This window comes from Chelmon rostratus, chromosome 1, assembly GCF_017976325.1.
Source record: "Chelmon rostratus isolate fCheRos1 chromosome 1, fCheRos1.pri, whole genome shotgun sequence".
Lineage (NCBI taxonomy): Eukaryota > Metazoa > Chordata > Actinopteri > Chaetodontiformes > Chaetodontidae > Chelmon > Chelmon rostratus.
This window is the reverse complement of record NC_055658.1, coordinates 2,550,316-2,574,007: the sequence shown is the minus strand read 5'-3', so window position 1 is coordinate 2,574,007 and position 23,692 is coordinate 2,550,316. Positions and strand designations below refer to the sequence as shown.

At 40.8% G+C, this 23,692-nt stretch overlaps 1 protein-coding gene across 2 annotated transcripts in view; it reads left to right on the top strand.

The window, feature by feature from the left end:
- arnt2 (aryl-hydrocarbon receptor nuclear translocator 2) overlaps window positions 1-23,692 on the top strand; it is a 65,275-nt gene that overhangs the window by 38,793 nt on the left and 2,790 nt on the right. For both annotated transcript variants that reach the window (XM_041954951.1, XM_041954316.1), the window contains 8 exons: window positions 1,650-1,724; window positions 5,850-6,001; window positions 14,266-14,341; window positions 14,791-14,914; window positions 15,087-15,189; window positions 15,329-15,467; window positions 17,163-17,313; window positions 23,419-23,564. In XM_041954951.1, the coding sequence (XP_041810885.1) occupies window positions 1,650-1,724; window positions 5,850-6,001; window positions 14,266-14,341; window positions 14,791-14,914; window positions 15,087-15,189; window positions 15,329-15,467; window positions 17,163-17,313; window positions 23,419-23,564 (966 nt within the window). The remainder of the gene's footprint in view (window positions 1-1,649; window positions 1,725-5,849; window positions 6,002-14,265; window positions 14,342-14,790; window positions 14,915-15,086; window positions 15,190-15,328; window positions 15,468-17,162; window positions 17,314-23,418; window positions 23,565-23,692) is intronic.

The window sequence follows — 23,692 nt, the reverse complement described above, 5'->3', positions numbered from 1 at the left end:
AAGCTCTGTTGCAATACCCCAGTCACGCTACTGTCTCAGATGAACTCATGTTCCACATGAGGTGCAAATTCCATGAGCTAGTAGTACTTTGCATGATTAGCTACGCACATAAGGTGCAGTGTTGACAGTGGAAATAAGCAGACTTGGATGAAAAACACTTGTTGCCTGCACTGGTATGTCAAACACATTCTTGTGGCCAGCCAGCTCGTGCCTTTGAAGACTTACTCAACACGAAACCACTTAGAAATTGCTGAATTCTATTTCTGTTACGTTATCATTCATAATAAATACATCCTGTTTGGAGGAGCAGCTTAGGCTTGACTTGTTATATTCCTCTGGACCCTTTTTATGCCTCTGTGCTGGCAACAGCTGTGGCCGTTCCTGTCCCATTATCATGATATCTCAGTTACACCTTGAGGGAATTTCTTCACATTTGCCACAAATGTTCACTTGGACTCAAGAATGAACTAATTAAAGTTTGGTGGTCAAAGGTCACAGTGACCTCACGCCTGTCCCAGCCTCATGAATGCAGTATCTCAGGAATACCTTGAGGGAATTTCTGTAAATTTGACACAGATGTTGACTTGAACTCGAGGATGAACTGATTAGAATTAGGTGGTCAAAGGTCACTGTGACCACACAACACACATTTGACCTTAACTCGAGAATTCATATGTTAATTATAACAAAATTCAAAGTCACTTTGCAGCAACATCCATATTTGAAGCATTGCAGATTAGATAAGATCAGGTAACATTTTATTCATCTCACAATGGAGAAATTCATTGTAGTCCAGCACGAGCTCATTGGTTCTGCTGATGTTGAGCTTCAGGTGATTGCTGTTGCATCATGTGATGGAGCTCCCTGTCAGTCCTCTGTGCTCCTGTAAGAGTAGTCTCTAAGTGAAGACAGCATGTTTCTACCTGGAAATTATTCACTGGAATCACATGTCAAAGAAGTGATAATCTCCATTTCACCATAACAGTGTATTTATATTTCTGGACAGACATGGACTTGATTTGTTGGTGAAGGCCTATAGCCGCAAGGTGGTAATTCTAGTTTGTCTTTACTGCTACACATTTACCTTTTTTTAAATGAGATGTCTGGTATTGACTTTATTATAGCAACTGCTATACATCTGCAATTGCCTCTCACCTTTAAGGAAAAGGTTTGCACTCAGAGATTGAAACACTTTCTCACTTTAGCTAATCTGCATTTAATCTTAAAAAGATTCATTTAATTTCAAAATCAGGGGAAAACAAAGAAATACTGAGTTGGTGGTCCACTCATGGTGGTTAATTTACAACACAAAATGACATTCAGATTTAATGTCTTCAAAACAGCGCAGCTTCATCTGTTATCACCAGAGTTTGTGGGTTCAGATATATCATTGATTCAAGAGTTAATCTACTACTGCCACTAATACTACTACTACTTACTACCTTTGTCAATATTTTTCAGATATAAGATCTGGTGTTGACTACCACTCTGTTTAATAGATGAAAACAAATCTGCAGACATTTCAATCACCCTAACATAGGATGCAGTTTTCAGTTTGAAATATGTTTATTATTTGTTTGTGTTTTAATTTGGTTAAACAGACCCTTTATTTCAGGAGGATAAATTTCTGTTAACTGACTGTCTTGTAGGACCTGCTGGGCAAAGATATTCTTGAGTTCTGCCATCCTGAGGACCAGAGCCACTTGAGAGAAAGTTTCCAACAGGTAAGAGCAGACTATAACTGTTTATTGGACCTTAAGGTTCCTTATTTCAAGTGAATATAGTCCGGTGAAAAAAACAACAGCAGAGATCATTAAATTGTGTTAAACCACACAAATTATGTGCAAACCCAGTGAGTAAGTAAAAAATAGGTACAACTCAATTTATATAACATCTAGAAGCATGCATCCACACGTTCATGCATTCACGCACAAAGAACCTCACAAACACTTGACCACCCTGGCAAATTTCAGCCTCGTAGCAAAATTTGGTTGCTATAGGGTGGGCACAGCTTTATGGACCAATGGACGAATAGATTTTTGTGGACCTGCTGGGTCCAATGATGCCTCCTGCAAGGCTGTATGACAAATGGTTAAGAGTTATGGAAGGGACCATAGGAACAGAGGAACTCTGCTTAGTACAGTGATTGCAGTCAGGTGGTCAGAATCAGATACCTGGTTAAAAGTGAAATGCTGTGAAAATGTCTGCATTATATAAATGAAAACACGAAAATATGTGTGTTATTTATTTATTATACTTCAGTTAATTTTGAGAGGCTACTGGTGAGAGAGACAATTGGTTGATTATGGAAATAGATTGGAGAGATAGTATGAGTGCAGTCACTGGTAGAGCATGCTTCTGCGTCTCTTCGTGGCGCTTGGTTTGCTTGGTTGCTTACTCTGCAGTTTTGACATACGTTACTTTTCAGTCTGGTGTTCTTACAAAAAGCATGACTTTGACCAACGTTCTTCTTCTTTAAGTACGGGTAAGCCTCCTCCTATTTGGTGTGATATTTGCACAGACTTTTGCCCTTTTGGCAGGCACTGCATCCCTCTCACGTTGATCCTTCTTCTTCTCCTTTTCAAGCTTGATTTTTGTCTACATATCGAAAATAAATTATCTACTAATGTTATTTTAATGTTACTGGATTCACAAGATCAAGAGACCATCTTGCCATGCTTTAGGTTATGAGCTTGTGGTTTGAACCAATCGGCATCCTATGAGGGGACCTACTGGCAGCAATATCCAGGTGTGGTTCAGGTGTGCTAACAGTGAGAGAAGCCAAACAACAATGGTGGCTCCTGAGAGGTTAGCGTAGATGCTGCTATAGCATCAGTTATATCAGAACTGAAAGGACTCCAGACAATGAAACTGAAGGCTTTTCTTGATGAAAAAGATGTTTTTGCTCCTCTCCTGACTGGCTTTGCCAAGAGTCATATAGTTTGTTGATTTGATTGGTTGAAGTCTGTGATAGACGGTGATAGTCCAATCACCTGCCAAGAATTTGTGTCTGCCCTCTTCCAAACAGTTTCCATGGACGACTTCCCAGATGGTTCTGTGTAACAAACCATCTGGTGCGTCAGGTAAAATATTAGCTGCATGATTTGCACACAACTTATTAAAAAAAGAGAGGAAAGACACAAGATTCATCACTCTCAGAGCTTAGCAAATATGGGTATTTCATCAACCTGGACCTGCATGCAATACAGGAATGGACAATGGAACACGTGTATAAGAGTGGCCCCCGGATACCCACACTAACAACAGCTGTGTCCTTGATTGCCACAACAGATCCATACTGACGCTTCACTCCACAGATATTATACAAAACACCACAGGACACTATTAAAGAAGAATAATATAACACCTTGTCACTCTCAGCGATGCCAGGAATGTTTTCCCTCTCTGCTCGCTGTGGAAACCTCAGACTGTCATCCAGCTTCTACACAAATGAATGTAACACACAATCCATCAACACACATGTGATTATTATCCAAGTGTATTCCACAATTGACTTGGCTCTTAGCAGACATGCTGCCTTTCATCAAGCATGTTTCAATTTGGTTTGAGTGACAGGAGAGCTGGCAGGCAGAATGATTAGGTTAACTGATATTAAGCCTTCTCAATCACCAATACAGATCGTTCTGATTATAAGTGGGTCAAATGCAATTCTCTTACATGTCACATAACTTTGTATAATACTCACAACTTGATCAGGTGATTAAAAACAACCTCTGTTGTATTTGATCCGTGTCTCGGTTTTATTTGATGTGAGTGTATGGTTTACTAGATGTGGGTAGTTGTTTAATTCGATCTGGCAACTCCATTATCCACCTTTTATTAGCAAAACAGCATCATCCTGACTTCATAGCTGAACTTAACCAGAGGGACATGTTCCTCTCGTCTCCCTCTTCTCCCTCCCTGTCTGTCCTGTGGTCTCTATTGTCTCTGTGGACTGAAAGGTTTCCATGTTTGTGATCATTCTGCACAATTTATATCTGTCGTTTTAGATCCATTTCACACTGGGAAGTAGTGCAGTGCTTTCATTACTCAGACTGACAGTCAGCAGAGACACAGATAGAAACAAATGGTTGATAGGAGAAAAAAACCATGAGCACAGTATCGGCACAGGTAGCCTGCCACAGAGAGTACATAATACAGCACAAAGCATCGCTATATGATGGCTCAATCCAAAACTTAGAAGCCAGTGTTAGTAAGATGCATTCAAACTGCTCCTCATTCTAGTCTTTAAGGTTGTCTCTCTAGCCAGGTGAAAAATACATGCTGTCACAGTCGTGTTTGGATTTGGTAGGAGCAGGTTTTGTTATTAGGAGATGTTAGGGACAGTTATTGGTACCAATATCAATAAAATAATTCATATGAAATGATAATAGCGGGACACCACTTTGAGATCAGGGACCAATAACCAGCTGTGGATATAGTCTCAAAAGGGGTTGTTCACTTAAAAAGCCAATGTTTAAAAATATATATATAATAACAGTGACGGGTTGAATCCAAGTACTGACCCTGTCAAGCAGCTGGTACCACAACACATATGTGCAAATAATCACAGACAACTGCTCGTTAAATGTGCAATCGTGTTTATTTAACTATAGGAATAATGATCAACAATCAATAATCCTTTAATCAACATCTATCTAGGTAGACGTGACTGTGTCAGTGGTTACATTGTGCGTAGTTCAAGACTGTGAGGCTTGACAAAGATATGAGAAGCACAATGGAGAGGGAGAGGCACTCAAAGGGAAGCACAAAGAGATCTTTATTACAGCAGAAAGACACAATGACTGTCTCTATCACACAGAAACCCAGCGTGCAAACTCAGCTCAGTTCATCAGCTGTGGCTCTGGTCTTTTAACTGATTAAGTGCAGCTTACCGGCCTGACTCCTGTGGCAGAAAATTAACACCAAAAACACAAAAACAAAGCCTGTGTGTTAAGGTGTTAAGAGCACAGAAACAAGCAGTAAATACAGTAATTGAGGTGTCTCACACAGCAACAACAAGATTCGGTGGTCCGTTAATTTCACAACAGTACAGTAAAGCTTATAAAACGGTGAAGCTTGTACTGACACAGTAGCTTGAACTGTCTCTGTCCAGATCGTAGACTCTTACCTGAGGTCACTTCAGGAGCAGTTAACATGTGTGTCCGTCCAGTACGAGTTCTTTAAGCTCAGATGGTGACGTTGAGCAGGTTGCAGGCAGTGGAGGAAACAGCTGAGAGTCGACTTAGATGAAAGAGGGTGTAGAAGTTATTCTTCTCTTTTTTGAAGAAAACGATTAATCTGTGCCTTCTTCCTGAAGGTAAAGTGAAAGAACCGGATACACAAACGGCCAGTTTATTTCAGACTCCAAACATGTTGTAGCAGATCTAAACGCAAACATAGTGTACTCGTTCAGCGAGTTAATGGACCGATGCCTTGGCTAATTAAGGCACAAATGTTTGATTGGGAATGATACACCTCCTGTAGCAACTTCATGCTGCAGTGGAAAGGCGAGGTGGAGTGGGGCATGTTGATTCTTATAACTTTAATGATGTCATGGGGATTCGCCTGAGCTCCCGTGGGTCCCATCCAATGGGAAACCAGAATTTGAATTCAAGCCAAATGTTCCACTCAGTTGTGATTTGCAAGGCCTGATGGGATTTTTGGTTTTCCTTTGTTCTGTGTCCTGAGGATTTTATCATCAGCCTTTAGATTGTACATGCTGTTTCTTCATGAGAAACCAACAGTGGAATCATTTTGGGTTTGCTCTTCTTTTCTCCTACAGACCCATGAGGATAGTTCAGACATAGTAGAAACAATATTAATCAGTGTCTTTTCTCCTTCTGCAGGTGGTGAAGTTGAAGGGTCAGGTTCTGTCGGTAATGTATCGTTTCCGGATGAAGAACAGGGAGTGGATGCTGATCCGAACCAGCAGCTTCACCTTCCAGAACCCATACTCTGATGAGATAGAGTACATCATCTGCACCAACACCAACGTCAAGTAAGTTGTTCATACTCACACACACCCCGCTTTGTATTTACTGTTTCTGTTGGTATTGTACATATATTTCTTATGTGATGCGGTAACTCTCATGGTGTAATTTAATCTCTGTCATATATTGATGTGATCACTTTTCTTGGATGACATCTGCTAATAAAGATTGCAAAAAGTGACATTTTCCTTGAGGCAACAGCACATCACCTTGATATAAAGTTGCATTACTTTAGTCAGCTTAAAGTGTTTAGATAAGCTTAGGTTGCATAATAGTTAGTGAAAGAGCATGTGTTGTGCTATCTTCTCTGTTAAAGCAGCAGTACTACAGCATCTTCTGCATTCTTCACAGCAGAGCTGGTCCGGACAAAACTACTGCAGTTACAGCTGCTACGAGTCAGGCTAGAGGAAATTAAAATAGCCTAAAACTAGTGGTATCCAAACTACAGTTCAGAGCTGTTCTTGAAAGGTACCACATGCAGTCATGTTAATCACAGAATTGGCTTTTTTCAGGTGGCAAAACAAATGCGTGCAGAGAATCCCCTCACAGCACGGTGTGACCATTTGTAACTATTCTGTTCATGACATGTATAATTCAACACACATGTTGCTGTAATGGAATGTCATTCTGTCTTTAACCCTAATTCAGTATATCCTCGAATAGGAAATGAGGTTTTCAACTGCTCTGTTTTGAACTGACATGTCAGCAACTCACATTTCTCACCTCACTCTCTGAGTATCAACACTCTGCTGCTTTATCAGTCGAGCAGTACGAGTACCCACACTGTTCAAGGCTGCAGTGATAATATTTACACACTTTGATTCCCATGTTGTTAACAAGGTGTTAAATGAAGGGTGTGGAGTCTCAGTCCCAGTAAACTTTGTGTTTGTACCTTGTGGGATGCCAGAGCTCAGGCCCCACGGCTCAGCTCTGAAATACAAGTGCACTTACAACAGACAGCTTCAAGAATAGAGGCTGAATGTCTCAATATTATGGGAAAAGTTAGTTACTGTATTGAGAAAAGGGATGAGCAATTATCAGAAAATCAAAAATCACAATTATTTGGTCTCTTAGAAGATAGTATTTAGACCAGAGCTAAAATTTATTTGCCAATTGATTATTAGTAACTTGTGGGTTGATACAAAATAGTCAAGCAAAAATGCTAAATGTTAATTTCTGTGTCTCCTTCTGCTATTTTATTATCACTGTAAACAGAATATGTCTGGGTCTGAAAACTAAGCAATTTGTAGAGCCCATCTCAGGCTCAGATGAAGTTGCACTTTTCATTAATCAGTAATAAAAACAATTGTTTTGAAGGACTAGTTGTGCGAGCCCAAGTGCAGAACACAGAAGCTGAGGCAGGGAGTAGGAGCAGCAAGGAATTCACAAACACTCAAAATGATAATTTGTGGGGAGCAAAGTCACTTGGCCACGACAGAGCAAAGCCGTGAGCCGTTGAATGAGCCAAACAAAGCAGATCAACTGACGAGGGAAGGCTGAACAAGTGGAGTTCAGAGTCGCAGGAGGAAAGAGGCGATCCAAGATTCCAGGTAGTTCAGAGCTGGGTCAGAGGCAGGAGTCAGACCAGAGAGGCTGGCAGGCACAGGCAGCCAAGTATTAGCAAGAATTTAATCAAACAAATAGAAGCAGAAGGTTGGACCAAGACTTCCTGTGTCACTGAGTCTACGTTCTGGCAGCGTGATGGAGTTGAAGCCTGGTATTTAAAGCAGAGAAGATTGGAGATGATTAGCAGCTGGCCGCCCAACACCTGCACACCTGATCCCACTCCTGTAATCAGAGCACAAACAGGCAGACAGACAGAGAAGCTGTGACAAGAATATGTCAGTTGCTGCTCTGTATTTAGAAAATCAGTCACTCGATTTGTCCCCAAAGAGCACAAACATTTGTTCATATAAATTTAAAACCCTAAAAACGTTAATTTAACTCAGTTGAAACACACAAATGTCAGAAATGAGTAAGTAAATCAGTATCCTTTTTATAAATAAATATGTTTAGCATTAAAAACATATTAATAAAAACATAACATATTAATAAAGTATATCCTATCCCTATCTGATCTTATTATAAAACTCCATTTCAGTTGTTCTCTTTGTTTGAATGTATTCCACGTGTCTACCTGAAGGCTAGGAAGCGTGCCCCGAACACCAGCACCAGCTAACTCTAGGTCAAGACTCCAGACCAGGGAAAGCTATGCACATGATGTTGAGCAAAGCTTTTAAATGTTTATTATTAAAATGTTTCCTAACAAAAGAGTTATTTTATTATCCACTGGCATTGTCGTTTGAAAAGATTGAAATGTGTTGAAACCATTGTGACTAATGTGATAGCACTGTAAGGTCTGCACACAGTGCCAGTCCACCCCAAAGCATTTATATAACATAAATAAAACAAACGTAACAGCAGCTGTCTTAGGAATCATCTTAATAATATGACTTTAACAGCTCGACATATCTGCCTAGCTTCCCTTGACTGATGTTCTTAACCTGGAGTTTGCCCTGGTGCTAGGACTTCCTATCCTGCTGCAGGACCCCTGACGATCATAGTGATGAACTGCTAGAGTCACTGTCAGGTCTTCAATCTAAATGTTTTGCAGCCTCTTTTGAATGATCAGCCGTACACATGCGGCCGTTTCTGGTCAAGACTTTCTGTCTCTTTTTTATTTTCAGCTCAGTTTCTGAATGACCAGACCACTTTTTGTCTGATTCTGTGAGGTACATCAAAGCAACCAATCACAATTACTGGTCCAGCGCCCAGAGGTTGACTGACAAGCAATTCTGAACTCATGAAATAAGTAAAAGAAGACCGGAAACAGTACCCCCCAAAATAAATAAAAAAATTCAGCCTTCAAACAGATACTCTGAATTAATTAAAAGATATGGAATGGAGTTTTATAATCAGAAACAGATTTATTTATTTCACCGGATGATTTATTTAGAGCTTTAGAGCTTATTTCATTGCTTATTTATTTATTTATTTCATTCTTACTTATTCATTTGATTTAGGGACAGATATCTATATTTTCCTCTGATATTCATTTACTTGTTTTCTTACTAGTACATTTAATCACTAATTTATGTATTTGTCGATAAATTAATTCACTCATTTATTTGTCTGTTTTATTAATAGAGTTATGGCCTCACCTGTCTGTGGTACTCGTCTCTTGTTGACAGAGTTGAAACCCAAACATCGCACTGTTGTGTGTCTTAGTTGTCTGCACATGGCTGACAACTGTAAGTTTAACTCATGGCCAGTGGCATGCAGAGGTGTTTGGCAGTAGGGGGCAGTGGTGTCACTGCTGAGTTAGTCAACAGTTAAGGAAGGATTTGTGAATACATTGAGTGAACAGGTGTAGCCCTTCATCTGGGCCCTGATCAACATGGATTCAGAGGCTTGCGGACTCCCTCTGTGTTATGTGAACTGTCAGATTTCTACTCAGTGTCCCTCAGTCTTCACCTGGTTACATTTCACATCCTGTTCCTCCTGCATGTGCTCTCAGCTGTCATCACTACATTACCAATGTAAACATACAGCCAATAGCTTGCGTGTGTGTGTGTGCGATCGTGTGCATGTGTGACAGACATGAATCTCTGTCAAAGCACCCTCAGGCTGAAGGGGCAGCCAGAGTATTAACAGAATGTGTTAGATTTATGAGGTCACTGACAAAAGAATGAATCTCGTTTGTCAGAATACCCCAAAGTTCAGAAGTGTTCGTCACAGCATGATGAATACCTGTGTGTCTCCTCTGTGTGCGTGTGTGTGTACACAGATATTTGGGATGTTAAAGTAGGAACACGGTCGGCAGTTACCTCACTATGGAGATAATACATTGATGAACTGTATGTGTGCAAGATCAGCTCAGTATGCACAGTGAACATCTGTGTGATGCATATTTGCATGAATGCATTTGCCAAAGAAGTAATGATATTGGTCATGAGGTATGAACGTGTTCCAAAAATGATCATTTAAATTTTGTTGAATATGATGCATATTAGTTGTTATGATTTGACTCAGGTGTTATAAGTCATCTGTAAATTGTCTACAGGATAAATATAATCACCCAGTTTATCTTCATCTTTTTTCTTTTTGTGCATTTTTCTAAATTGTACTCTAATTTTTCTTGTATCATTAACTTTGAATTTATTTTGAATTTATGACTTGATGTAAAATTAATTTGTTAAATTGATTTTAAATCCAAATGAATTCACCACAGACCCAGGGAGTGCTTCCTGCATGTTTTACCTGCTCTGATAAACCATCAGTCTTGATAGTAGTTGTGCTGCTGATGTGTTTTTATCTCTGTGCAGCAGCTGATCACAGGCCATCGACAGCTGGCAAACTAGTCGTGTCATCTCTGACTATAAAGTGTCCAGCTTGTTTTGCCATGGTGAATGTGAGGATTCTGAGGGGAATGGCTTAATGAACCTGTACTATCCTGCTCTGGCTGCATGCTGCTCTGCCCTCTGCCCTGCTTTTTGCCAAATCACGTCAATATATGTGTTGAAATAGCTGAGAATTGAATGAGTGTACACGCTCATACAAACTAACACATGCACCACTGCCATTGTATCATTGGCACCGCCACCTATTTAATATTGGATTGCTTGACTAATACAGTATTGCAGATTGCATGAGCACTGTTATGGCAGGCAAGGAAGGAAGCAATTAAGGGAAAAAAAAACATTTTTTTGACTTAATGTCAATATATTTTTTGCATCAAGGTCATGTGATGATGACCCACAGTCTCCATTAAAATACTGAAACAAGGATGTTCAGGCTTAGGTAAAAACTGATTTGATGTCTAGACTGACACTGATGAGCCACATTTTTGCTAATACTCAACATTTAGTATTCATTGTTTTTCACAGAATTCAATATTTTACTTTCTGCAACATCATATATTGAAAGTCAGTAGCTAAACATGAATGGTCTGCATAAATAATTGATCAAAGCCAGCATTTCAACATGTGCAAGGCAGGTGCTATGAGGGAAAAATATTTGTCCTCTAGAATTAGAAATCTGTGTCAAGTGTGAATACATGAAAATTAAGTAATGCAAGTGCACAAAGTGGACAAATCAACTTTTTTAATCCCATGACACCTGCCTGGGTTAGTAAATATGTCATGTAATTGAGATTTAAAGGTCTAAATTTATGAGCAGCAAAAAGAGCTGATCAATAATATTATCGTTTTATTCACCAGCTTGAAGTTCTCTTTTTGACCACACTCCTCCACCCATCCATCTTGTTTTTTTCTCTCTTTATTTAATTGTGATGACGTGTAGGAGTTTTATGTCAGTCAGTGAACTGCCTTTTGACAGTATGAGCATTATGCCAAAATAATAGCGCCTGCGTGGGTGTGATTACAGTAGCAGTTTGTGCTCCCACAGTCTCCTTCTCTTGGTAGCCTCATGCTTGATAAGAGCATACACTGGGCAGGTCGCAGAAACTCATCACAAATTGTTCTTGAACTTTCACAGCTATGTAGTTTTTGTTGTCCTTCACACTCCAGCGCCATCCTATGCGTACTGTGTGCACCAGAAGCGTTCACGACTGTTGGCTGAAGTTGTTGTAGTGCTTTCTCCCTGGTGCAGCATAGCTCAGTGCAGGTTAAAGCCCCACCTGTGTGCACTCTCATTCCCATTGTTAAGGGCCGTGTGCATCAGAGTGAGTTGTACTGCTGAACAGAGGTGCCTGTACACTTCTGCACGTACACCAAAATAATATGTCATTGAGAATGACAGAAAAGTACTGAGAGAGGAAGCACTTCCTCTTTCTGTTTTTTGTAACTAAACAAATGCCCTGTTTGTGCTTTTTGAAGAATATGAAATTGAAGACTGTGCAGTAAGAGCTCTTCATGCAGACTATTCTGGTCTTGAAGTGAAGTGATCCAAAGCTATTACAGCAGCAGGGTATCTCATTCCTGAAACCTCTCACATAAATGTTCTTCCAGTCTATTGCGTTCAAAACATGCCATCTAAAAAGTTTTTTTTAAATGAAAAGAATACTCAGATTCATTCTGTGTACACAAACATTGACAGGTGGATCAGTACAGCCTCGGTAGGACCGGACTGCTGTAGTGAAGAGGGAGCTGAGCATGAAGGCAAAGCTAACAAATATATTATTGGACAATTATCTGCATCCACTTGGTTGTGTATGAAATGCGATTTATTGACTGTGTTTTCTTATTTTGTATTTATTTTAAATTCATGAATAACTAGCAACAAATAACTAGTTGATCTACCTTTCAACCCACACCTGTGGTCATGACCGAAAGAATGAGATCATGGATACTAGCAGCAAAACTTCCTTCACAGTGTCTGAGCTCACCCATGCTCTCAAAGTGCTTGTTAGATTGTTTGGCAGCGTCTGAAACCTCCCTCCCCCTACACCTTTGACTCGCTGATTGGCTAAGTGTGTACAGGTGTGCAGGTAGACAAGTTTTCAACATCTCGCTCAAGCTCTTGTATTTAAGCTTTTATTTTGTTGTTCACACAGCTACTTTTGTCACTCTACATGTGGCTACAAGTGCAACACCACATTATGCTTTTAAGGTGACTGTCTGAAAATGTGCACTATTGTCACCATTTATACGACTGATCACATCTCACCCCTCTCTGTGATGCCAGGCGCTTCACCCTGCTTTCGAATGTTGCTGTTTGGAACAGGTGTAAATACTTTGACTTTGGACATCGTCAGAGAACACTTTGTACTACCCGGTTCATTTGAGGCATACCTCTGCCTTGAGGGATCGGTAACAAGATCAGAGATTGAGAAGAAGCTCAGAGTAGCTGCTCCTTCAGGAACCAGTCAAATTGGTTCAGGTATCAGATTAGGATGCCTCCTGGATTCCTTCTTGTGGAAGTATTCCAGACACATTCAGCTGGGAGGAGACCCAAGAACAGACCCAGAACACGCTTGAGGGTTTACATATCTCATCTGGTCTGGGAAAGTCTTCAGATCCCAGAGGAGAAACAGGAGGGCGTAGCTAAGTGGAATGGCACCTGGGTTACTTTACAGTACTTAGCCTTTGCAATGTAATTGTGGAGCACATTGTAATGCACAGCTGCTAAGGCCCTGGTCACAAATTGTCGAAGCAGGTTTTTGCTTGTCATGTTCTGGAGGTCCAATACTAGATATGAGCCTAGCTGATTTAATGTCTAGAGGGGAGTTTATCATAATCCAAATGAGAATAATTGTTTACATTTATTGTTTCTTAAACCCGACACAAATGTACTGTGCAGATATACTTGCTGTCATTAGCAAATCCACTGATAGAGACCTTTTCCATCAGATTAACTGAACTAGATGATAAAGTTTTACAGAAATGGCAATAAATGGTGGTGTGACAAGCCGTCTGACATCGCTGTGTCTGTGGAGGAAGTTTTGACAGAAGACAGAAAGAGAGACATACATTCATACGTGCATGCACAAATTCATACATACACTCTATATTTATCCCCAGTGGAAGTACTTCTGTCATAGCAACAGTACACGAACCAGCCACATAGTACAAAGAACACGGCAGATATCTGAAACATCAAGTACAGACTTTTGAGTTATAGTAAAAAAAAAAAAAAAACATGTCCTTTAAACATATGCATGTATACAGTGTCCAAATTGCTGTGGGGTGTTCAAAACGGATATATTGCACTTTGCCAAATGTTTAAGAGAATGTAATTGTAAGTCCCATTTGAGTTCAGTTGGACCTCAGCAGCCTCCCAGTCCACTGATGTCCACACTGTGACATAGTGGGATGAGTTAAAAAGCTTAATGGCAACCTGTAGGAGTGATCTCCTGCTGCTCAGTGGAGCACCTCGGGCGGTCCGTCCCCAGCTGTCTGACCAACAGGTAGAACATCTGCAGTGTCCTGCTGTAGATTTTGAAGCCTCTGAGTCTCTGCAGAAAATACACCTGGCTCAGGTCCCTCTGTCACAGTTCCAGATTTAGATCTGGCCTGTACTGTCGTGGATGTTTCACCGCTGCTTGGATTATTAGGGCACAGCCTCTATGTCCTGATTCAATGACTTTGATGACCCTTTAACTTTTCTATTAGTGCTACCAGCTGGCCAAAGTTGTTAGATATTGGATTGGGACAAAATGTCCCAAAACCGTTATCATCTACATGAACATATATATTATTAAATGAAGTGTTTATCATGTTAGTTATTTAAAATGTCAGTAACATACTGTATGTGTCAGTCTGTAGTCTGAGGTGCTGATGCTGTGTGTGTTGTGCTGTGTTGTGTTTTGCAGGCAGCTACAGCAGCAGCAGCAGGCAGAGCTGGAGGTTCACCAGAGAGATGGACTGACAGCCTACGATCTTTCCCAGGTAACCCTCTGCTTTTGAACAATTTCATGACTTACACTACCTGGTTTGAAAGATGGACTCTAAAGACTCTATGTAATTTTGGTTGTAATAATTGGACATAATTGCTAGATAACAAATATTGAATTAGCAGGTATTAGTAGCAGTTCATGTAAAGTAACACACAAAAATAGCTTTTTTGGTCCTGATGTTGTGCAGTTTACTTGCATAACACATCGCTACTACCACAGGGCCACTATCTATCAGGTATCTCAGAGTAGGAAGTCCGAACTGGGAACAAATCCTCAGAGCGCAAAACCCTTTGTTGCGTGGTTACTTGGCTAAAAAGCTGTTGAACTTGTGTCTATGCAGGTGTATGGACTATTTTTTTTTTTTTTTTACCTAAATCAAATCATCCCTAACATCATTCCTTATGCCCTCCTTCCTCCTTACTCTATCACCCCCACCCTCAGGTGCCTGTGGCCAGCGTCAGCAGTGGAGTCCATGAGACAGGGAAGAACATCGACAAGACAGACGCGCTGTTCTCCCAGGAGAGAGACCCCCGCTTTGCTGAGATGTACACCAGCATCTCTGGCTGTATGACACACACAGAAACATGCACCCCATAAATACTTCCTGACAGTGTCTGGTTTAGCTTTCTATTGGTATTACTTTTAAAATGCTGACCCTGGTCCATGTGTTTTATTTTGTGTGTGTGTGTGTGTGTGTGTGTGTGTGTGTGTGTGTGTGTGTGTGTGTGTGTGTGTAGCGGGAGATAAGAAGATGATGGTTCCCTCCTCTACAGCTGGAGGACAGCAGCTCTACTCACAGAGCTCTCCCTTCCAGCAGGGACACTCTGGCAAAAGCTTCAGGTACATGTCAGTGATGTGTGTTTGTGCATGTAGTGCTCAGCAGGTTACATCCATAGCTCACTTGGTGTGAGAGAAGTGATGCGAAGCCTGACTGCGCATCACATTTCACTCTGCTCTTTTTGTTTGTTTGTGCGCACAGCTCCTCTGTGATCCATGTCCCTGGCGTGAATGACATCCAGCCATCAGGCTCATCCAATCAGAATCTGGCTCAGATCACCAGACAGCTCAATCCAGGCCAGGTGGCATGGTCAGGCAACCGACCCCCCTTCTCTGGACAGGTAACACACACTCAGACAGTGTTTATTACTGATTTAAACCACTGCTCTGTATTGATAATAAAGTCAACAATCTCCCTGATTTCCAAATGTCATTTTATTTGCTCTTCTTGCCCCAGACTCTCATGTTTTATATGTTTGTCTGTTTGTGTGTGTGTGTTCCACAACCCTGCTCAGAGAACAGGCTCATCTGTCCACACACACTGCTGCACTAGTCAGGTCATTCCACTGGACTGACTTCTTTGTTGGTCAGTAATGTCTAAATGCATCACAGTAACGTGTGCCAGATGATACGAGTAGAAAATAAGGCCGAATGTTTTCACCACCTCTAATCACAGCAGACATCAAGAAGTGACATCATACAGGAAGTCCTGGAAAATCTTGGTTCACCTGCAATCCTGCAGTGTAGTTGCACAATATTGGAAAAGCCCAGTTGCCCAAACTATTCTCTGCACAGCATGACAGAAGTTACCACAACAAATAGTTCCCCAGAAAAATGGTTTCAGAAGTGTTTTTCTCCATTCTGTGTTCCCATTTCATTTTTTCCTGTCAACAGAGTCCTTAGTGTTGCTTCACACAGAAACACCAGCCTCTCATGATCACAAGAGTTTATGTTAGGAACACCTATTTAAATTATGTCGTATTTGTCATTTGTGCATGGCTGATGGCTCTGTAATACCCATGAGCCTCAGCTGCTGTTTCCATGGTGAAGAATTCAGTCAGAATTCAGTTGCTGAATTCAACAGAAGTTAACTGTCTCCAAAAAAAAGAAAAGAAAATGTGGACTTCAAATTTTAACATCAGTTCTCTCAACAGCACAATCTTTCCACTCTAGTAGTTATGCCCTGACAGAATTTTAAGATCGGCCATAGAATGTTTCTTTCAGAAATGCACTTTGGAAGTCAGAGATAACTTCTCCCCCATTTTGTACAACAAAACAAAATATGAATGGGAAAACTATGGCGGCTCTCTGGGGTCCAACACGCAGGCTTTGGCCAAAAAAGCAGGGTTCCTCTGCAAAACGGTTTTTCACTGTTGGCAAATCAGATATTTGCTGCCGCGCTGTGCTGGTTCTGTAGTGTAAACGCTTTATTACTCGCTTTGCTGTGATGAAAGATAAAATAGTTGCCTCTGTGTTTATTTCTAAAGTTGTAAAATGCTTCCTCAGAGCATTAAAGCTTGAAATAACACACACACACACCGTTGCATTCACCTGAGTTTTTATCAAGCAGGCATGTTTCTCATGTGACCACCCTCTCTGGGCTCACTTTGCACTTGTCACCATCCATGTAGAGCAGGTATGTCAAACTGATTCCATAAAGGGCCGTGTGGCTGCAGGTTTTTGTTCCAGCTGAGGAGGAGCACACCAGGCTGGAATCAATTAATCAGCTGATCTCAGTCTTCAGCTGATAACTAGTGATCCCTTGATGTTGTTTGGTTGGCCTGGTGTGCTCCTCTTTGGTTCGAACAAAAACCTGCAGCCACACGGCCCTTTATGGAATCACTTTGACATATGTGATGTAGAGGGTCAGGAAGTGACGGGTCCGGCAAAAACTGGGGAAACCAGCGTGAACCTCCTAAAGTTTTCCACTGACCTGTGATCCATGTAATGTTGTCTGTATCATGCTGAACCTCGAGCTGACTGTGCAGTTACAACCCTGATTTGCTGTATATGTGACCAGTATCTGTGCTCCCCAGTCCAGTAAAGCCCAGTCCAGTCCATTTGGTATTGGTTCTGGCCACAGCTACCAGACTGACCCGGCCTCCTACAGTCCCCTGTCGTCCCCAGCCACTTCCTCCCCCAGCGGCAACGCCTACTCAGGACTGACAAACCGCAGCACAGCTTTTGGTGAGCTCTCATTTTTTACTGGGTGATCTTTCATCATACTTACACTTGGATGATGTGGAACATTTGTAAACTTGTTGTGGAAGTCTCTGTGCGTCTGTGCCACAGTAACTGAGGAGCAGTGTGTGAGGAACATACCTACAGCACAGCTTCTGTTCTCGAGAAGATTTGAGTAGGTAGAGTTTGGCAAAAACATTGAAACCAAAATCATTAAAAAATACGTAATTAGAATACATTTAACTAAATATCACAATGTTGCAAATGTATTAATAATTGAACCTAAAGTAATCACCTGAATTCTATTGTTATTCATCAAACAAGCCTTTGGATGTACAACTAAAATTTCAGTACCTGATTTTGTCAGCTTCCAGCTGCCTGGGAATCATTCATTTAGATATGATAAGATACAACTTTATTTATCACACATGAGGGAAATGATTGTTACAGCCAGCAAAGTATAAAAAGAGAGGCATAAAAATGATCAAGATTAAAAAGGATACAAAATAAAACATAAAAATCATCTATATATATGTACATTATGTACAAGATTATAAGAATACTGTTGCCAATATTGAATTGCACATGAGAAAAATACAGTTGTCTAAAATAATATTGAATTTTTTACAGTGTACTATTGCAAAGTAGGAAAAAATACAATACAGTGAAAATTGCGTCATATTGCACAAGACATATGGGTATGAACATATGTTAGCATGAATAACAGTAGCGCAAAAACAGCAGGTTTGTGATCAACACAGTGCTACGTTAAATGATGCTGGAGTGAAACAGTTTGACAGTCGTTGAAATGAAGGACTGCGGTAGCGTTCGTTCGTTCGTAGTTTGGATGCAGCAGTTTGTTGCTGAAGGAGCTGCTTTAGTCCCCCACTGTGTCATGCAGGGGGTGAGCCAGCTCTCCTGACCAGTCTGTTCAGTCTCTTTCTGTCCCTCTCAGAGCTTCCACAGCCCCAGCAGACCACTGCATAAAGATTGCAGATGCAACCACAGAGCATAAAAAGTTTCCTACACACTCCAAAGGACTCAGTCTTCTGAACAGATGAAGACAGGGCATCTGTGTTCTTACTCCAGGCCAGTTTGTGGTTGAGACAAGAGAGTTCAAAATTATAGCAGCCATATGATTGTATCATCACAATAATATTCCACTGAAAGTCATTAAATGATAATAGTGAATTATCACTCAGACATTTTAATAAGGTCTGGCAGTGCCTTGCTAGTTCCATTTATATTTCAGTTAGAAAACCTTGGGCAGGGTACGTGGCAGTTTGACAGTGCTACTGTTTGTTTTAAGTAGTACACAAAGAGATTGAACATTACAGCTGAAATATGATAATAATGATAATAATAACTTGTTTATATAGCACTTTTCATACAAAAGGAAATGTGGCACAAAGTGCTTTACAATCAAATATTAAAAAAAAAAAAAAAGTCACTCTACCAATGTTGTGGCCTTGTCCAGTGGACCAGAGTGAGCTGGATTGTTGAAATATTGTTGGAACCACAACATATAGCCGAGGTAGTAAAGAAACCAAAGGATAAAGACAGAGGTGAATAGTGTTGCAGAGGGCTTTGCATGGTGGAAACCACAAAAGGACCCAACAGGTAATATACTCACATATGATAAACTCCCCTAAACGCTTCTCAGACATATGACCCTTATTTTGTTATAAACACACGTCTGCTGTGTGTTTGTCATTAGACAGGGCAGCAAGTCGCCCAGCCTTATCTAACAACAGATATTGTTACAGGAGAACAAAACAGAACTTGCAGTCTTGTGCTTAAGTCACAGTAAACAGACTAACCTGCCAGCTGATTCATGTGGTGTATTGGCACAAGCATTCCTGGCACAGTTAAACTGAAGGTATTTTCATTTACAGTGGAAGCAGAAATGTTTGGGTTAATCACCACACAGGATTTTTCTAAAGACAAAAAAAGAAGAAGAAAGAGATAACTTTAATGTGCCACCTCTGTCCAGCCTCCACAGTCTTTAGGTGAATGTGCTGTGGAGTTAATGAGCATTACACGCTACCTTTGTAATCTGTGTCCACATGAAGGAACCATTAATGCTTCTTTAGGAAGTTGAATATGCGGCTGCGCTCAGGGGGTGTCTTTTGTGAAATGAGGATTGGTATGCACTTTATTTCTTTATGTCAAAAAGTTCACAGACCAAACATGCACCACACACAAACCCCCTGCTTCAACACCTCAGTGTGCTGCTGAGCTCGGAAAGATCCTTTATTAGCTGTTACAGCATGAAGAACCATCACACCTTGCCAAAGGGAGAAGAAAGAAAAGATTGTTGGAATCTGCAGACCTCAACTGAGACCAGGTTACAGTTTCCATTTTTTCAAATCAATTAGGAGAGCCATTTCCCTGCTTTCAAGACTTACTGGCTTATTTCTGTCCTGATGCAGAGGTAATTACATGGATGGGGAAGCAAAGCAGACAGAGCTAAAGTCACTCATTAACAGCTCCATCCAGCATCAATATACATCATTCTGCATGGCCTTCAAAGCTTTTTTCTCTCTTCACACTGTGTTAACAGCCTTTTTATGAGCGTCATGAATAACACAGCAAGGTTGCATCTGAGGGCTTCTAAACACTACTTAATAAAAAGTCATTTTCCACTAATGGACTGGCACAAAAAGTTATATCAAATTGCCTACATTGAGTTGTAGTATTCACACACAATAGCATAATACTGAGCGTCATTAAATTCCAATTCAAGCCCTGTCAGCGTAGGAATGGCTGTATTTGAGAGCGCCTTGAGAATATATTTTTCTGGTCTTCAAGCTGTGAGCATATGAATGGGGATTCATGTGCTGCTGGAGGATTCTGACATCGCACGCTTCACAGTTAGCTGCTAGTCAGCCCTGTGTTCACAAACAGACGTGTGTGTGAGTGTGTTACTTCAGTAAAAGCCCCGTTCTGTTGTAATATGCATACTGACAGCTACAGTGACATCACTTCTATCTCAGTTTGGGATTAGAGACAACAGAATTGTATTGTAAAGAGGTTTAAAGACGCAGTCGTTTATCAGGCAAGACAGGTTCAACAAAAAGGCAGTTTTGAGTTGACTTTATAGAAATGTGTCACATAATCATTTACAGATATACTGTTGAAAAGAAATCTTTGCTAATGGGTGGGAGTGTGTCAGGCTACATGCCACACCATAGTGTTTGGCACCTCATGGTCCTGGTTGACCTTACAAACTCATATCTGCTCTGTCCCCAGAGGACACATTAGTTTAAATGTACACAACCTCTTCCACACACTCCCAGCACTTGCTGTCTTACACATTACTCTCGGAGGCATTAGCTTTTTATTCCCTAGAAGTTGAACTTAAGTTCTGATTGCTGTCACACACTGAAAAAGCCTTTTCCTAAATGAAATCTAAATCATTTCAGTTTGATCTGAGAGTTTGCTTTCTGTAGGTGAATTTGTGCAGTTCATAATAATCAACAGCAAACCAAAAGCATAGATTCTCTGTCTGTCTGTCTGTCTCTCTCTCATGGCAGTTGTGTAAAATGCAGCAGGTGTCTGTACAGTTCAATTATTCACATGTTCACTTCTCATTGTACTCGCCCTGCAAGTTAATCAAATTAGTAGTCCAGCCCAGACGTGATTCTGTGCGTTCTGTCTGTGTCTGTACCAGTTTTCACGGCGATGTCCATTCAACAGAGAAGGAGTGGTGGTCAGAAAAAACAAACACGATGAAGACATCACCACAGATTTTTTAGACACATTTCACTGATTGTTTTAGAGATTAATCAGCAGATGAATCAGTCATGAAATTAATCATTGACAGTAAGAGTTACAGTCCTAGTTGAGACATTTTGCTCTGAACCATAGTGCTCATTTTCCTGGAGCCACACTGCTACTGCAGCTAAAGATGGAATGGAGTACAAAAGGTTGAGAATGCTTTAGTGGGTGTTCGGTCAGTGATGGCTCATCAGCCAGCTGCTCAGGACTCCTGCTGTTTGTTGTCCACATGGCTGTAGGAATGAAGCATGTCCAGCATGCACTGCTACTTGATGGTATTTTAATGGACACACACATTAGCCGAATGGATTATCTCTCTCTCTACTGCCTCACTAATTCTTTATTTCTTCTATTTTCTTCTCAGGCTGGTTTTCTGGGTTTGATTTTTACACTGCATCTATTTGTGTTGTTCCCTCCCTTTTTCTTCCTTGGCCTGTCAGACCATTTAAAGGATGGTGTCAGTTACACCCAGTGCCAGTCAGTGCTCTGTTGTTGCATTTGTTTTTCAGTATTGCTTATGATTAGCTCTTGTTTTTCCTTATCTTATCTACTTTCCACTTCAATACGCAACCAGCCTGCTATACGTTTGGTTAATTACTTCTCTGGCTGAACTCTTTACATGTGCTCTCTGTCCTCCCATCAGCGGCTCAGCCTCTTGTTTGTATCTGTGTGGAGTCGAGATGAGCATTTTGTTCAGTATTGTGAAACAGGGAGAATGTTCCAGTTTCTGGGCAGACAGCTTATCATTCTACTTTGCTGTAATGTACTCAGTAGACCCTGAAAACAGCCTCACAGGGAGAGTGTGTGTGTTTATGTGTTCTTATCTGTATATTTATATTTTGCGCAGAAGTGTGTAGCAGTGAGAGAGAGTGAGTTACAAGAAGAAAAGTCATGAAGCTCATACTGCTACTGTTATCTAGTTGGTTGATACAGACTACAAAAAAACCTTTTTTGTAAAATTCAACAATCAAAATTGTAAAAGATGGGCAATATGGCTTGTCCTGGTATGTGTTGTATCATAGTGACAGTATATATCATGATACAGTAGTTGTTCTGTAAATACTAAGACAGCTGAATTCGCGAGATCACGAGAGAATCCATTCCTGATTTGCTTCATCGCCTCCCCGAGTATATAGCACAGACACCAAGGGATAACTCCTGCAGTGGAAACAGTATCGACAAACCTCTACCAGTGCACACACTTCTACAGTCGCACAGTATGCACCGTCATATCGCTTAAATCTACTCAAAGAATGATCAGGTATTTCGTTAAATAAACTGCAAAGAGAACCAGGCCTTTATTTGACACAGGCTTATATTAGAGACAGGCTTTCATTTCATTGGTCAGATTTTGGCAAAAAACGTCACTGTTTTTCTGAACTGCTCTTGTATGATAAAGTAAATAAGTAAGTCTTGATTAGGAGATAGAGGTCATTATTACCAGATAAGGCCTCCATTTTTTTCCTTTGGTGAATGCAATAAGCTGTTTAGAAACAGCATCAAGATAAATGTTCAACAAACTTTCCATTAAAACCCAGTGTAATACAGTCTCTACTGCTGATTCTACTGCACTGCTCCTGCTGTTACCATTATCATTAACTCTAGGTTGTTAATGGTGTTTACTTGAAATGTTGATGAACTTTGGGTCAAAGTTGAAGTTAAAAAAGTCCGCACTTGCATCCACTTAAGGTGTACTGTGGGTATTATGAAGCACGAGAGCAACAGCAACAGTGTTGGATACTAGATGGAGCCTCTGGGCCTTCTACAGCCAGCACAGCATGAAAGAGAAATGTCATGCTTCACAGAAAGGGATGTGTCTAATAGTCGTGTCATCACATCTGCCAGTGTGGGAGAAAAACATCTGTAACTCCTGTGTTTGCCCTGACACTAACCCCCTCCCAACAGTGTGTGTTTATATCACAGAATGTGAGACATGACAGTTTGATAGATGAACATCTCAAAAAGCTTCATGCTACAGATAGTCTGCTGGACTCTAGCAGCAGTTTGGTTTATAACAATATCTCCAGCCACTGAATGTTTGGCATCGTTATTTTTTAATTGACTTAAATAATTAATCTGTTATCAAAATTGTTGCTGATTAGTTATCTGCCAGGTAACTAATTGCTTAATCAGCGAATCATTTCAGCACTAATCAAGAGTGAAAGATGTTTGTAGTTATTTCATTTGATTCAATTTTTGTTAATTTCTGTTTGTTTCTTTGCTTTAACATAGATAACAAAAGTGAAACATGTTGTTGTACACACAGATATATGATCAGTCCCCAGCACTGCTTTCACTGAATACACTAACTGAACCTCTGTGTGTTTCCAGATGTGTCTGGGGAGAGCAGTCAGAGTGGAGCCCAGTTCCAGGGTCGTCCCAGTGAGGTCTGGTCCCAGTGGCAGAACCAGCATCACTCCCAGCAGGCCGGGGAACAGCACACACACCCCAACCCCAGCCAGACAGAGGTGTTCCAGGTAACGCACACACTGAGACACACTCCTGAGCGAGCGTCTCCCAGGCGCTGGCTGCTGACCAGTGTACACAGATATGTAATATGTCTGATAAGAGCTGTGTGTCCTCAGCACACCCCTGACCTTGCCCC